Source organism: Ornithodoros turicata, chromosome 10 (genome assembly GCF_037126465.1).
Source record: "Ornithodoros turicata isolate Travis chromosome 10, ASM3712646v1, whole genome shotgun sequence".
NCBI lineage: Eukaryota > Metazoa > Arthropoda > Arachnida > Ixodida > Argasidae > Ornithodoros > Ornithodoros turicata.
In genome coordinates this window covers 20,228,464-20,242,847 of record NC_088210.1, presented here as the reverse complement: position 1 = coordinate 20,242,847, position 14,384 = coordinate 20,228,464, and the positions used below count along the sequence as shown (strand labels likewise).

Here is a 14,384-nt window from a genome sequence, read left to right as displayed (position 1 = left end):
GACAGGAAAAAAAAAAAAAAAATTCTACCACCCGATAGTGTCAGTAGCACCGGATTTCCCCCCACCCCCGGAATCCAGGAAAGGCATTTAACCCTAAAAGGTCAGACAAATGTAGAGGAGATGGTGTTGCTGTACACTCAGTTGTCTCGCGACGTAAACCCCCAATTATTATTATTAGTTATGTTGCTGTACATTTGGTGACCCCAAACAACGAACACCACGGTCCTATATACTAGTCATGTACTGTTTCCACTGGACGTTCCGCGCGTTACCCAGTAGCAGCATTATTACCCAGGAGTTCATAGCGTTAATGTATAACGTTGTGCGTAGACAAGATGAACATAGAGAGCAGTGCGACTTTCGAATAGTGATAGTGACACTTATCTATACATGGAGACCCTTATGTTTTCGAGTTTCATGTTTTTTCATCTCGGTGATCGTAGGGAAAAAAAACTCTACTCGGGATCTATTTCAGCCGCTGCAATGTAGAGTAAAATGCGGCGATATTGCGTGGGAAAGGCAGATTTTCAGGTGAAAAGAAGAAGAAGGAGAAGAAGAAGAAGAAAAGATCGCATCTCAGATTTCAGAGGTACACGAGATGTCGAGCGACTGTGCTGAAATATTAGTGGCAGAATTTACACTTTCGCGCGTATATTCGTTTTCGGGGGGTTTCGGGCGGTTTTTAAGGGACGGCATTGCAGATCGGGGGAGGGAAGTAAAGACCAGTTTCATCGGTTTTAACAACAACAACAACAAAAAAGTACGATGCTCCACCAAATACACGCATGTTTACTGAAAATATCTTGAAGCTACCTGCCTATATATCCCTGAAGATGTATCGAGTATAGCCACTCTTGACGAGACACAGACGCGATAAAGCCACGTTCCAGTTTTCTTTGTCTATGCATTCATTTGCGGGGACGTGAACGAGAGCACGACGCACCATATCGGGACGTGCTTTTAAGTTTCAATCGTCCGTTCTCACGAGTATGGTACAAGAACAACAAAACGTGGCAACATTATGACTTTTTTTGACTACTTTTTTTCTTACTTTACAAAAGTAGAGTTTTTCTTCTTTTTAGCCACGACTAAATCGGACTCGCTACTCCAGTACACCCACGTAGAGCACTGCGTAGTTCACTGCGTAGTTCACTGCGTAAGAAAACGACATTGCCCGTTTCTACCTATCCGTGATTTGATATACTGTTGGAGACAGTGATATCCCAAAGCCCCCCCCCATGTTTGGCGACCCCCCCCCCCCGCATCTTCTGTGCACCCCCTGCAGGGGTGCCTTTGCGATTTAAGCTTGTCAGCAATGATTCATAAGGCTGTTATAATGTTAATGAAACTGTAATATACCCCCACCCCTCGATTCTTTGCAACACACACCCCGTGCTTGGCATTATGAAGAAGAACAAGCATTATCTCGTGTTGCGTGGCAAGTTTTTGCCTTGGGGCGAACTCCAGATACCGTTGCGCGGCCGAGTCTCGCGAAGCGGAAATGACGTCATTTCACGTATACCGCACGCCTCAGTCCTCGCAGTATTATACACAAAGGGGGGAAGTTTGCAAGACAACTCCTGGGTTGTAACACAATGAGAAATTGTTTCCTGCATATTGATCCCTTTAATTGGGGTCAATGACAGGCGGGGCTGAGGTACCTGTCATTCCGTCCACCGTAGGGTCAAAGTCCCGCGACGCTGTTTACAAGGCTGAAAAACAAGCAGAAAAAAAAAACGAAAACAGCAAAGCAACGCATTGTTCCGGTTTCGTGACGAAGGTAGAATGAACGGAACTCACAGTGAACAGCCTCCGATGTCGCCGAATAAAGCAGACGAAAGCTAACCTCTCTCTTTTCTTTTTTCCTTTGTGTTTCTTTCTCAAGCTTTGTCTGAGAACACGGTTACGACATAACCCACTTTGCTAATGAGTGGCTCGTTTCGTCAATGCTGTGTCCGTTTCACCTGTTGTCGTTTGCTTACATTAATCAAACAGCCGAAAGAAAAAGAAAAATCGTCGCAAGACAAGGTAGAGTACAATTACTCTCGACCGAATTTCGGTTGGCATGTGCGGAACAGACGACCAGAGGAATCTACCGCTTGCGAAACGCGAAAGAAAAGCGACGGTATATTAGGTGAATTTAATCGCGTTTTATTTCGGCTTTAAGAAGCTCATTGCTGAACAGATACTATAATAAAGGTCATTACACAAGGTAAACCCGCCACGCAGCAAAATTCATCCAAACAGCTTACGTGGACGGGTTACCACACACGCCATTACCTGCAGCGATTGGAATTAAGGTTTTTCTTGCAGTCTTGCGAAACTCATTTGCCGGTATAGGTGCCCCTGACCTTGGCCCAAGAGCGATGCAGGAAGTCCGGCACGGAGTCGGGTGAGCACAACCTGTCTTCCGTGCATTCTATATACCATCGCGGAGTCGTACATGTGAAGAAACGCCACTTCCTCTGCAGTGTATAGCATAGCACTATGTGGATATACTTATCATCATAACCAGCAACATAATAACTTATCATCATAATATCATATATACATCATCATAATGCTGTCCTGCAATCTCCATTCCGTCAGTGACGAAACGGTGCCCCTTTGCAACGGGTATGTATACGCTGTTGTTCATTGGACATGTTTATAATATTGGCATTAGAGCCGTCCTGATGTCATCTTCCTCTTGGGACAATTTGACGTGACCCCAGCTAGCCTCCCCCCCAGAAGCACTATCTTAATATTGTACAATAGCCAGGGAAAAAAAAAAAAATTATACATTGAGTTACATATGTGTCCTCCATGGTTAGCTAAGCACATACTACATGATACATATACTACCGCTACTGATGTATTGTGTATACGTACTGACACGCATGGCTGATAATTTATTCCGTCGCATAAACGTTCCGTACTTCGAAGCTGTGCGGAAATATTATAGCTGAAAAAAATGGAAAAGGTGAAGCGGTGAAAAGTGAACTAGTAAGATTCTATTTTAAATCCTACATTGAAAATTCGACTCTCTTTTGCGCAACCTGGTGAGCTTCGGGGACTTCTGTGTAAGGCGAAATTCATATTCTCGAAAAAAGGAAAATCAAGGAGGATGCCCGATTGCCTCGTAAAGAGATATGCTACTCAAGATACACGGGTTTTGGATGCCTGGACAAGTCGTTTAAGGGAAGGCGCTACCCTCCCTCGTGATGGCTCTGACCTGCATAACGCCAATTTATTTCCACAAATTAAAACGTGACGTGCACTAGGACCCAACCAGTTTTCCTTGTTTCATCTTTTCTTTCCTAGCACGTGAGCTACCGCAGTACTTCTCACCTCGACTAATATCCGTTATTACTTACACGTGTTTGCTTCCGCGTGAACGTATAGCCCCGCGTTCCGGTTCATTGCACCTTCGGTTAGGTGAGCGGGGGCCACTTCAACAACATGTTCAGAAATCATCATGCACGGTCAAACGGCGCTGTGACGAAACGGGTCACAGCAGAATCCCCCCCCCCCCCCCACACACACACACATCGTCTGTGGCCACCATGGAGCAGCTTCCTCATCACAACAGTCAAAAATGTCCGTGAAAAATATGGGTCGTGATCCGCATCCTTGTGTCATAGACACGATGACTTGCATTTTCTTTCTTTCTTTTTTTTTTTCTTTTGCTTTGTTGCCAGGAGTCGTTTTGCAACTGATGGGATGCTTTCAATCACTCAGGGATTGGGATGAGCACCTGTCAGTCAGTTCCCAGGCATTTATAACGGGCTGATGCCATACGTTAAAAGTACCTGACAAGCCTCACACGCCTATTTTGTTTTCGATGGCTACGACCTCCCGTTCATCGTCACAGCTAAGGTTCTTTGAAAGTGTTACTCGAACAAATACATAAAAAACGATCGCTTTGAGAGGAAAAGCTTGGAGGCAAATGTTGTCACGGCTCCTAATGAAATACACAGTCATGTCAGACAGGCAATCAGCTCGGTGATAACGACACCACCACGTACGTGGCGTTGCTTTGGTGTCCCAAAGTCCCGAACAAGTAGCGTCGCCGCCATTGCGCATGCTCAGTACCCAAACCGCGCCTCGAGTTTTTGGTGTGCACGCTATTTTTCGCAAACAGCGTGGGGTCCTAAAGCAGGCTTACCGTCGCTTTCGCGGCCGGCAAGTGTATCGTCTGCATTCGCGTGACTCTGTCGTCTGCAAACTGCCGAAGACATTGACAATAGCAAGGAGTAAATGTTTTGTTTTACGATACCAGTTATTTTTACTACTAACGACGCAATATGCTTTCGAAAGACGCTTGCGTTTTATGTATTCATTTCTTTTGTAAGTTTCGGTTGTTAACCACTCGGCTTAGCGGCGCTGTAAGCGAGTACTTCAAGTACTTCATGGCACTTCAAGCGGATACCGCTCTGCGTGAAAACCCTACTATTTTGAACCGAACTTCTACAGTCCCAACTATTCTGTAAGACGCGCATTATTGCGTTTTGGGTCCCTTATTCTAACGCACCCTATTCTATCACACTCTACTTTCTCGTTTCTTCGCTCGCGTGGTCAAAAAAGCTCTCTGGACGCCTTGTACGAACCTTTTGCAGCACGTGTAACGTAGAATTGAGGAAACGAACTCGCATACCGGAAGAGCCCGCGTGAGACGACCGCACGTAAATTTCGGGCTCCAAAACGAAGGCCTATTCAAAGACGAGTCACGCCAATGCTCCACGTACAATGGTACGCTCACAAGAAAGGTGCACGCTGTAAAACCTAAACGAGGCGCAAGACAGGAAACTGTTTCGCAAAGGCACGGTGGTCTATAGGCTGCTTGTTGGTGCCCCCCCCCCCTCAGCTAAATAATAATAATAACAATGGTTTTATATACAATACACAGCATAAAATTCGATATGGTGTGACGATGAAACTCCCCATTCATCATCTTAAAAATAAAGTTGTTGTTGTTGATGATGATATGATGCGAGACAAGAGAGCAACAGAACAACAAAGTAATCTAGACGACAGCAAAACAGGTAGAGGCACAGCAAAAATAAACAATTGAAGAAAACAAATACAGAACTAAACAACGTAGGTAATCATATTCGGAGACTATATGGAAAGATGCAGACTAGGTGAAAGAATATTGTATAACTTGTTATACAATAAGAGGAGTAAGAGGAAGGTGCGTGGCAAGTTATTATGTACACCTCACGTCAAAGTTAATAACAACACTGGAAAAAAATATGGCTCATTTCCCAGCGTTATAACCACCACCCTGGGGAAACTGGAGGAATATTAGTGAACAAAATCCTTGCGTTTAAACTAACAGAATAATTTTGTTCAATTAAGATTTCCTCATAGTCCTAAGGGTTGCTGTAGTCGCGCTCGGGAACAAGACCAATTTTTTTCCCCAGTGTTATTATTAACTTTGACGGGAGCTGTACAGTACACAAAACTGATTGAATTGAAGTTATAGTGACAGAAGCACAGAGACAACAGCTTTTGTATAACCATATGTGTTAACAACAATTGTGTAACAATATGGTTGTATTTATGTTATGTAGCTAACTTACTTTCGTACTTATCGATGATGGGTTGTGATGTTGATGTTACGGGATACGGCGTTGATGGGCTATATGGTATTGATGTGGTGGGCTGTGAATAAGGCCCTCAACGATGTGATGTCGAATGAATTTCTAGAAAAGTGGCTACCTATAAGTGGCTACGACGCGACACTTACTGCAGCCTGGTAAAAGCAAACATTAGCAAATATGAGCAAAAATAGCAAAAAATAGCAAAAGCAAATATTTAGGTGGCCTCGCGTATTTTCGCTTCAAAGCAAATGTTTGACGGCTTTCCCGAACGACGTCACAGTTGAGTTGCGGCGACGTCAAGCCAACAGAAGGCCTGGTTCCTCCGCAAGGTGGACATCGTGGTGATTTAACGCATAAAGCTACAATTGGATACTGTGTGGCTAAAGGTGGCTTGTATCTTGTCTTTTTTTTCTTTATTTCTTTCAGGCTTGCTTAATGCCTCCTCTCACTCCTTCGCGCGTGGCCTTTCGCACGTGGATGTCACCCAATTGCAGCAGATGATTTCAAACAGAGGCTTTCTATGGCTACAAGTGGCTCGCATGTGGCTTTTATCCATAGCACGTGATCCGTAACCACGGCTCCCGAGGCACGGTCGTGATAGGTGCACTTAATTGCTACGTCACGCCGCGTGAAGCGATCCTGTTTTTGTTTCTTTGGTTTTTCACTTGATGCTGTTGCATGTTTCCGTGGCAGACAGAAGTAAGACGGGGGTGAGGGGGGTGATGTCTCGAAAATACGTCATTTACTGATCGGGTCCTGTTCAGTTATGAATTTGGAAGCACGCAGTGCAGTTTAACGTCGTGAAACACGCCCTCGTTCGTGTCCTACTTGGAGCGAAAATAGACTGGAGACTCATGCGCGCGTGTCTGGAAGCACTTTCGTTAAAATATGACACGCGAGGCTCTCAGAACAATGGGGATCGAAGCCGGAACTATAAAACGGACACGTATTACTGTTTTTGCATAATATACAGGGCACGTTTTCATTTTCAGAAATCTATGCTGCGTTTTTCCTTATGAAACTGCACTGCACATACCTGCACGCAATATAGCCAATGATTTATTCATACTCCCCTCTCCCCCTATACGCTCCCCCCCCCCCCCACGAAATGTTTGGCGACAATCATCTCCCTTTCTTTTCTCTGATCCCCTACAAGAGAGGGCGGGGGGGGGGGGGGGCTTGTTATTTCAGCACTAGATACATGTCGGCAAAATAAAGCTATTACAACGTAATGATTCCCAATTTTTCTGCCTTCCAGTTCGTGATTTTAGATAAGCCACCGATCCGCGTTATGCGAAATTGCAAAATTGGGAACACTCTTTTTAATGAGCCTTCCGAGACACTTCCCCGAAGAGAGACCGAGTGCCGAAAAATTGGCGCCGAATAGTCGGGCCAAGTTAAGCACGCAATCATATTTAAGCGTGCGAGCGCGCAACGGAGCGAGCGGGCAACGTGTTCGTTCCATTTCTTGCGATGGGGTTCGGCTGACCAGAACAACCTTGCGCGTTATAACCATCCGAGGAAAGAACGATCCGTCTTTTCCCAGATGGTTTTGCGCAAGACCTCCCATTACGGCACACAATACGGGTCACAGAAAGCAATGGTCAGCGCGCGCAGCTGAGAAATTAGATTGCCCCGTTGCGAGTGCGTGTGGGGAGCCACATACGCCAGCGTGGGCACTCTTCTATGCGTGTTGTCATTACTGTGCAGGTGTCGGTTAATGCGAGCGTTAATATATGCCCTGGATGCGAGTGTGTTTGTGCAGGTTATTGCACGTATATACGCTCGAAGGAAGAAAAAGGAGTAAAATATAGACTTCTACCCGAAAAACGTCATCATGACGTTGGTAGACAGATTGAAACCGAAACAAATCGGAAACAAAACGGAAGGGCAGGGCTGGGTTCCACGAATGGGCACTTGTTCGCTGCATCCTATTGAAAGAAATGTAGGACCGAAGGTCGCGTGCCTTTCAGGGACCGTCGTAATGCCCTCAAGATCGTGGCTTTCTTGCGCCAGCTTGTTCGCCCCTAGCTTCGAGCGTAGTTCAACTCTACCAAATTGGTGGCGCTCTCGAACACTATGACGTCATTTGTTTACAAACAGGGAGAGGTCATTTAACTCCTGGAGCAGCGGTTTATCCAGAACCGCAAACAAGGGGGGGGGGGGGGGACGTAATTGCATTTACGTTCAGACAGCTTTATGCTAAAGCAGAAATAAAACACCCCCCCCCTTAGGGTGTGCACGTGAAAGAAAGGCAGGGATGTTGCCAAACATTGGGGCGGGGGGGGGGGGGGTAAATCACTGGTGCGGCTCATTTTCTAATTTTAATTTTGCTCTCACAGTCCCACGTTGGCGCTCACACGTGAAAACGGTTGGTTCGCGTACTTTAGTAAGCGGTGTCAGGACATCTCCTTGCGCGGTGAGCGACCTGTTCCTGTTGACGACAACCTCACGAACACGATGACCAGAAAATATGATGCCTTGACTCCTTTCCCCGTTTTAGTTTCCATTTTAACGACGCGAAGCACCGCGATAAAACCCGAATGGACACTTTTCAAAGGAACCGGCAGACACACGCGCGAATTTTCGTGCGAAATGAAACGACCTATCATCCAGCTGTAAGGATAAAGTTGCTCTTCGTGAATTTCCCTTGCCCACAAAAGTTTCTTTCGGTGCGTCGGGCCACTGCCATCATGACTCGCTTTTCAGTCCGTACCTCAGGAGCTGCTGCTAACGGCCGACGGAGTTATCAGCGATAACGGATGATTGCGGATTATCATTGCGGGGCGTCCACGGCGCTTCCGGGATCCTCTCCACACAGATTGAGCGCCCAGACTGACCTCGGCAGCGAGAGCCGGTCCAAAGAAGAGCTCCGTTTTATTTGAAGAGACACACATAAGGCGAACAAATATAAAGCGCTATTGTTGTCCAATGTAAAGACGCTCCAGCGAACGAAGAAAGATGAGAGAAAAAAAAAAAGAGCGGCAGTGGCCCCTCGACAACACTGCAGAACTGAAAAGACGAGACCTCGTTCCTCACCTAATTGAAGCCCAGTTTTCTTTTGTGCGCCGCGCGCACGACTGCATAACTCATACGCAGAGAGCAAAACGACGATAGTACGGAGGAATTCACAATTTCCAGGATTTTTTGGGGGCTTCGCGTGTCTCAAAGATGCACACAAAAAACAAACAAAAAAAAGTCCTAATAAAGGCTGCGCGTTAAAGGGGCACCAAAGTGCAAACATTTCTCCTCCTGAATAAAAGATGCAGTTACCTCGAGACTCACACAAAAGGGATTCACCCGTGTCGTTCGTGATTTATGATCGATAGGAAGAAACGCAATTTCCGCTTTCCCTCCCCCTCTCCTTCTCAAAATGGCCGGCAATGCGAAGCGGGCTCGCATTGGCTCTCCTGAAACGGTTTGTCCAATCATCGCGGGGGACGGTTTGAGGAGACCAATGAAAGGCCCCTCCGCGTTGTTAGGCTTCTTGGGAAGGTGAGGGAGAGGGAAAGCGGAAATTGCGTTTTTTTCTATCGATCATAACTCATGAACGACGCAATGGATGAATGTCGGTTCTTTTGGGTCGCTGTCAAAGTAACGGCATCTTCGATTGGTTGATTGATATTTTTGCACTTTAACGTCCAACGTGTCGTAATGAACATAATCAACGTAATCAACAACGTGTCGTTTTAGAACTTTTTTTGCAATCCCGTTTTCACTACATTCTGACCATAGCCCAAATATATATATATATATAAAGAGGGGGAAATTTTATAATTCACTTTATAATTTTTACTTCACTTTATAATTCACTGGCTTGCACTGTGGCATTGAGGAGTGCTCAGTCACCCTCCCAGGTGTATATCGCTCGCTGAGTGACCCCTGGTTTGCCAATCCCGAACGATGCGCAGCTACCCAGGGCTGACGAGCCGCAAACACGGCGAAACACGTGTCCTCTGGTGCTGTCGCATCGTTCTTTTTTTTTTTTTTTTTTTCAGTTCGAAGTCCAGGACCTTTGAGGAAACTTTACAGCTCTTCCACAACAAACATAAACATAAACAAACAAACTGGTGCTGTCTAGCAGGCGGAGGAGTTTTAATTTGCTCCCATCGAAAAGCGGAGCTGAAACTGGGCGCCACACGTACTTTCGGTTTCATATAACTGGTTGCATAGTAAGCATGGAACGTTGTGTCGATATTGCCGATATTTTTATCCCAATCGAGGCTATCGGAGTATCAGAGTATCGATGAAATGTCGATGTTTTTCTCGCAGATTTCATACCGACAAATATCGATACAAGACAAATGAAGATGTGTCCGGAGCGGAAATACAGGGTGATTACTGATTAGTTAATTGCACGATGCTAAGGCGGTACAGAACATCACACAACTACCGTCAGCGTTCCGGACGAAAATCATTCTCCTTCGGAGCAGGATCGATATGTATACCGATAAAATGCCGACATACATCGATTGATATCGATTGGTTTCTCGCGGGTGATGATATATATCGATATATTATTTTTGCTTTTAATCGCTATTTTAATGGATGTATAACAATAATCTGTTCTAGATATCGACAATCAAAATTCCGAAACTTCTTCACCTCTACCGCATAGCCGTTTGAAATGCAGCTTCAGAATTCCCAGATTTCCACACCCCAACGTTTACATAACGTGACGTCAGCAGACTTCTCGTTACCCTCCTCGAAAGATTCCCATTCATCGCCGTTCTTTAATCTTTAGTTTTAGTTTAGTGTTGTTACTACTGTTTGACGTTGCCGCTTTCCGCTGCACCCCTGCCAGCGTCAGTGGGTAATTCGTGCAAAAACAAACAGCGAATGAGCCGGATGTCATGTTCGTGTAATGTCGTTATATGGTCCCCTTCCTGCAGCAAACCAATGACATTGAATTTCCGGTGTAACGGTGGCATTTGTATCGCTAATTACCAAAATCAGCGTATTAACACGTGTAAAAAACATTAACGAACGCCATCTCTTCTGTGTAATGGGTGTGCGTGGTTCTTCGATGTCATTCAAGCATAAGCAGAGCGTGAACGGTATTAAACCTTTGTGTCTGCCGTACGGTTCTACATTCTACATATCCCCGCACGTCCCCGCGTATGGGTCCCCTAAATAGCACCGGATATCCGGCACAACGCAGCTGGCCGATAGACCCCAGGTATTTTCATTGAGAACGGGACAGGATCCGTTCTGGAAACTCGGCACTTTTTTTTTCTTTTGTGTGTGTGTGTGACCGCCCGCTCTGTATGAAAGTGGCAAAAGAAAAGACATGTCTGGCAAAAAAAATTAAAGAAAAGAAAGCTATGTACACAGGTAACTTATATACCCTTGGGTTCACCAGTTCTATACTTCGTTAGTGTTTTGCGTTTAGTGCGATAGGTTACGTTCGCAAGCAACGGCGCTCGCAAATTGACCTGCACACAGGAGAAAGGCAATAAGCATTGTGAAAACACAACGAGAACACGTTAGAGTGAAGAGCAAAAAAAAATAAACGTTTCCCATAACGGGCGTGGTCAAATCGGCGTCACAATACTTTCGGTGTATAACGGCTTTCTGGGACGAGGGAGATTGGAGGTCCGGATATAGCGATCACTCTCTTCCGTTAAATTATAGCATATTCTCCGCAACGTCGTTACCTCGCAAATGGCGGGACTTCCCCCACACGGTTCCCCTCTTCCTATGGCACCATATGGTTAGTGAAGGCCACGGTGTACTAAAAGGATATTTTTTTATTACATATGTTACCACGCAGAACGTAAATTTGGGTGAATAGCTCGAAAAGGCTAAATTACACGAGACATTTAAATATAAGAATGCTTCAAAATACGGCAATGCTACGGCAGTGCTGCTGCAACGATGAAAAGCACGTAATACCAGAAGTTAGATGGAAAGCACGCCCGTGAAGGTACCTTTCGAGGAAGACAAAGGCAACCTGAGCTGATTGTCATATAACAATAACAACGTATAACGAATCCCCCCAAAAATCGATATAAAGAACGTACATAAGAATCAATGCCTGTTCAAAGAAATGCTACATCTTGCTAAGGGTATACCTTGATTCCGCACTCCACACTTTCACCTTGTCTGGGGTATTGTGAACTCCTCCTCGACGGCATGGAGATGCCTCTTCATACCCTTCTTTTTCTTTATTTTTATTTTTTTGTCTGTGCGCATAAAATCTTCCGCGATCTATGACAAGAGCAAGCCTGGGAAATGCGTGTAGATAGGTGCCTGTGCCCATTATTCCTCAGATCACTTAGGCACCTGGGAACTCCGCTCCAAGGCACTCTTCGAAGACAAGAATAACCCTGGGCGCTGCCAAAATTTGAGGGGCATCTATATAAGCACGATCCTCATTCATAACGGAACTCCCTGGGATAACCAGTCGGGGGCAAGAGGCGCAATGACCTGCGGAATCTCTGGGTGTCGCTTGGCAACTGCCTATATAGTGTCAACTACCACGTAAAGAGTGACTCTCACCTCGAGCTTCCTTGAGTATTCTTCTGTAAGCCTCTCATTCTGCCGGCTCAGGTCGGAGTTCCGTTCCAGAAGTTCCTTGCCAATCTCCGCTGCCAGAAGGAGGTCTTTCTCTTTCTGCGCCAATTGCGTGTAGACATCATCCGTATCTCGTGATTCTACGTCGCGACCTCGTATCTCGTGCAGGTAATCCTCAAGTTCGCCCAGTACAGGGGAGTGACTAGATGCACTGGGATGCATTCCTACTTGACACAACACACATCACAGACACGACTTCACAGGCAAAACACGATCGATGCACTGAAAAAAACGAGCTTCAAAAAAATTATAGCCGGTCCGATAGTACGTGTGAATCTGCTCACTTATCTAATAATCAGCGGCTGTCGACGATACGAGAATGACAACGACACAACAGACAGAGCTAGTGCACAGCCAAGGGCCATGTTGCATTTGCGGCCGGTTAGCAGAACGGCCGTCCCGCTGCCTTTGACAGCAGCAGCATGTGCCTTTGGCGCCGATTTCAAGCCACCTGGACGCAGCCGACAAATAATGGTTCTCCCGCCTAGCCAGGTAAGTTCCATGCAACGTCATTTTGTCGTAGCATGCCCAAAGCCAATCAAAAATCTCCCTCCCGAGAAAAAGAGAGACAGACCTCTGTAAGCGGCGTAGGGCAGCTGGCGCCATCTAGAGAAGAGGAACCTGTGATGCTTAGACGTCTGCCCTGCCCTGAGTCGAAAGGGGAGAGGTGCTCTCTCTCACTCGCATGGAATGGAGTGGCGACAGCGAAGTTACTCCTGAGGCGCTTGGCGCTTGATATAAGCGCCCATGCACCCTGTCTTAAAAGGGTTTAGGTACTGGAACTAACGAACTAACTAACGGTGGAGGAAGCACAAATCGTGAAGAAACAACAAACATTTTAACTAGATTTTTTCCCCTTCGGGTATTTCTTGTGTAATTTATGAGTGCGTATTTTTTTTTCTTCTTTCTTGTATTTTATTAGTCCCGGAGGCTATGGCCAACCTTCTACCGGAAGTCGAGCATAGCCCGCCCTGACTCAAAATGGATAGGACATGACTACTATTGCTTCTAGTACTACTACGGTGCTAGGGACTGGGCGCCATCTGGGGACGAGAGAACACAGTCGTGACGATAGCTACATAGGACGAATGTTCCGCCACATCCGGTACATACGCACTAGAACCTCATGGATCAAAAGAATCAACGAAATAGACCGGATGTACAGCAAGGGAACGACAAGACAGAAAGCCAAAAGCGAAACAGAGTGGGCAAGGATAATCGCCAAAGAAATTAACAAGGTAGAAGAAGAAAGGTGGTGAACCGCAACGGGTAAAAAGAAGAGCATGTACTTCTACAGTGGAAACAAAGGTCAGCGAGCACCAGAAACGTTCTACAGGAGCGACCACAGAAGCGGACTCCTTTTTCAAGCCCGGACTGGATCCCTATTAACTAGACGGCGAATACAAGAATTGTTCCACACTGACAGCGCGGAATGCGCCATCTGCAACACCGGGGAAGACAAGGACCTCCGACACATACTATTCTCTTGTCCGACACTGGAACAAACAAGACCGAAACCGGAACCAATGTTCTCGCTATTGGGCTTTGGCAGCGACTACTCGACACCGAGCATAGAGCAGACAAAGCGCCACCTGTAAGCCTGGCAAAAAAGCGTCGAGAGAAAGTTGACGATATTGTAGTGTTTCTTTCTTCTTTTTTTCAAAGACTTTTCCTGTCTCTACGCCTGTGAAGCTCTTACACGAGCTCTGCCCTGATTCAAAAGGGATAAGGGATCCTGATCCTGATCCTGAGGAATCGGAGGAACCTCCAATAACAATATCAAAACTTTCCGACTTCAAAATTTTACTGTCGCCCACACACACACAAAAAAAAAAGAAAGAAAAGAACAAAAAGAAAAAATGCGTCCACAGACCTATAAACGGAGAAAACAGCTGATAGGTATGGTTCATTTTACCTGCAACCGTATAGCTGTCGCCGTATTTTCAGCAGAAGCAGATCGAGTTGTAAGGGCAATGAAACAATGAATGAAGGGGCGTATACAGCTCTTATTGTCCACAAACATCGACACTGAAGGTGTTGGTTGTAGTAGCGAATCTGCTTGCCATAGTCGGCCACGCTTGCAACATGACGCTAACGCGCGGGGGAGTAGTGCGTCCTGGGCCGATTTCACAGAGAACTGTGCCGACATTTGTCTTAACGGGTCTGAGCAAAAACCCAGGGAAAGTACATAGACAGCACAGCCGGGATTCTATCGATTCTAGT

The 14,384-nt window shown here is 45.9% G+C and overlaps 1 protein-coding gene and 1 long non-coding RNA gene across 2 annotated transcripts in view; one reads left to right on the top strand and one right to left on the bottom strand.

The window, feature by feature from the left end:
* Positions 1 to 12,698, bottom strand: part of LOC135370930 (bicaudal D-related protein homolog) — a 44,814-nt gene extending 32,116 nt beyond the window's left edge. Inside the window, exon 1 of the mRNA XM_064604859.1 lies at positions 12,087 to 12,698. Coding sequence (XP_064460929.1) covers positions 12,087 to 12,323 — 237 coding nt within the window. The 5' untranslated portion in view covers positions 12,324 to 12,698. The remainder of the gene's footprint in view (positions 1 to 12,086) is intronic.
* Positions 12,500 to 13,790, top strand: LOC135370932 (uncharacterized). Its single transcript, XR_010415473.1, has 2 exons — positions 12,500 to 12,653; positions 13,084 to 13,790. It is a non-coding gene; the product is annotated as an uncharacterized LOC135370932 (long non-coding RNA).
* The last annotated feature ends 594 nt before the right edge of the window (positions 13,791 to 14,384 follow it).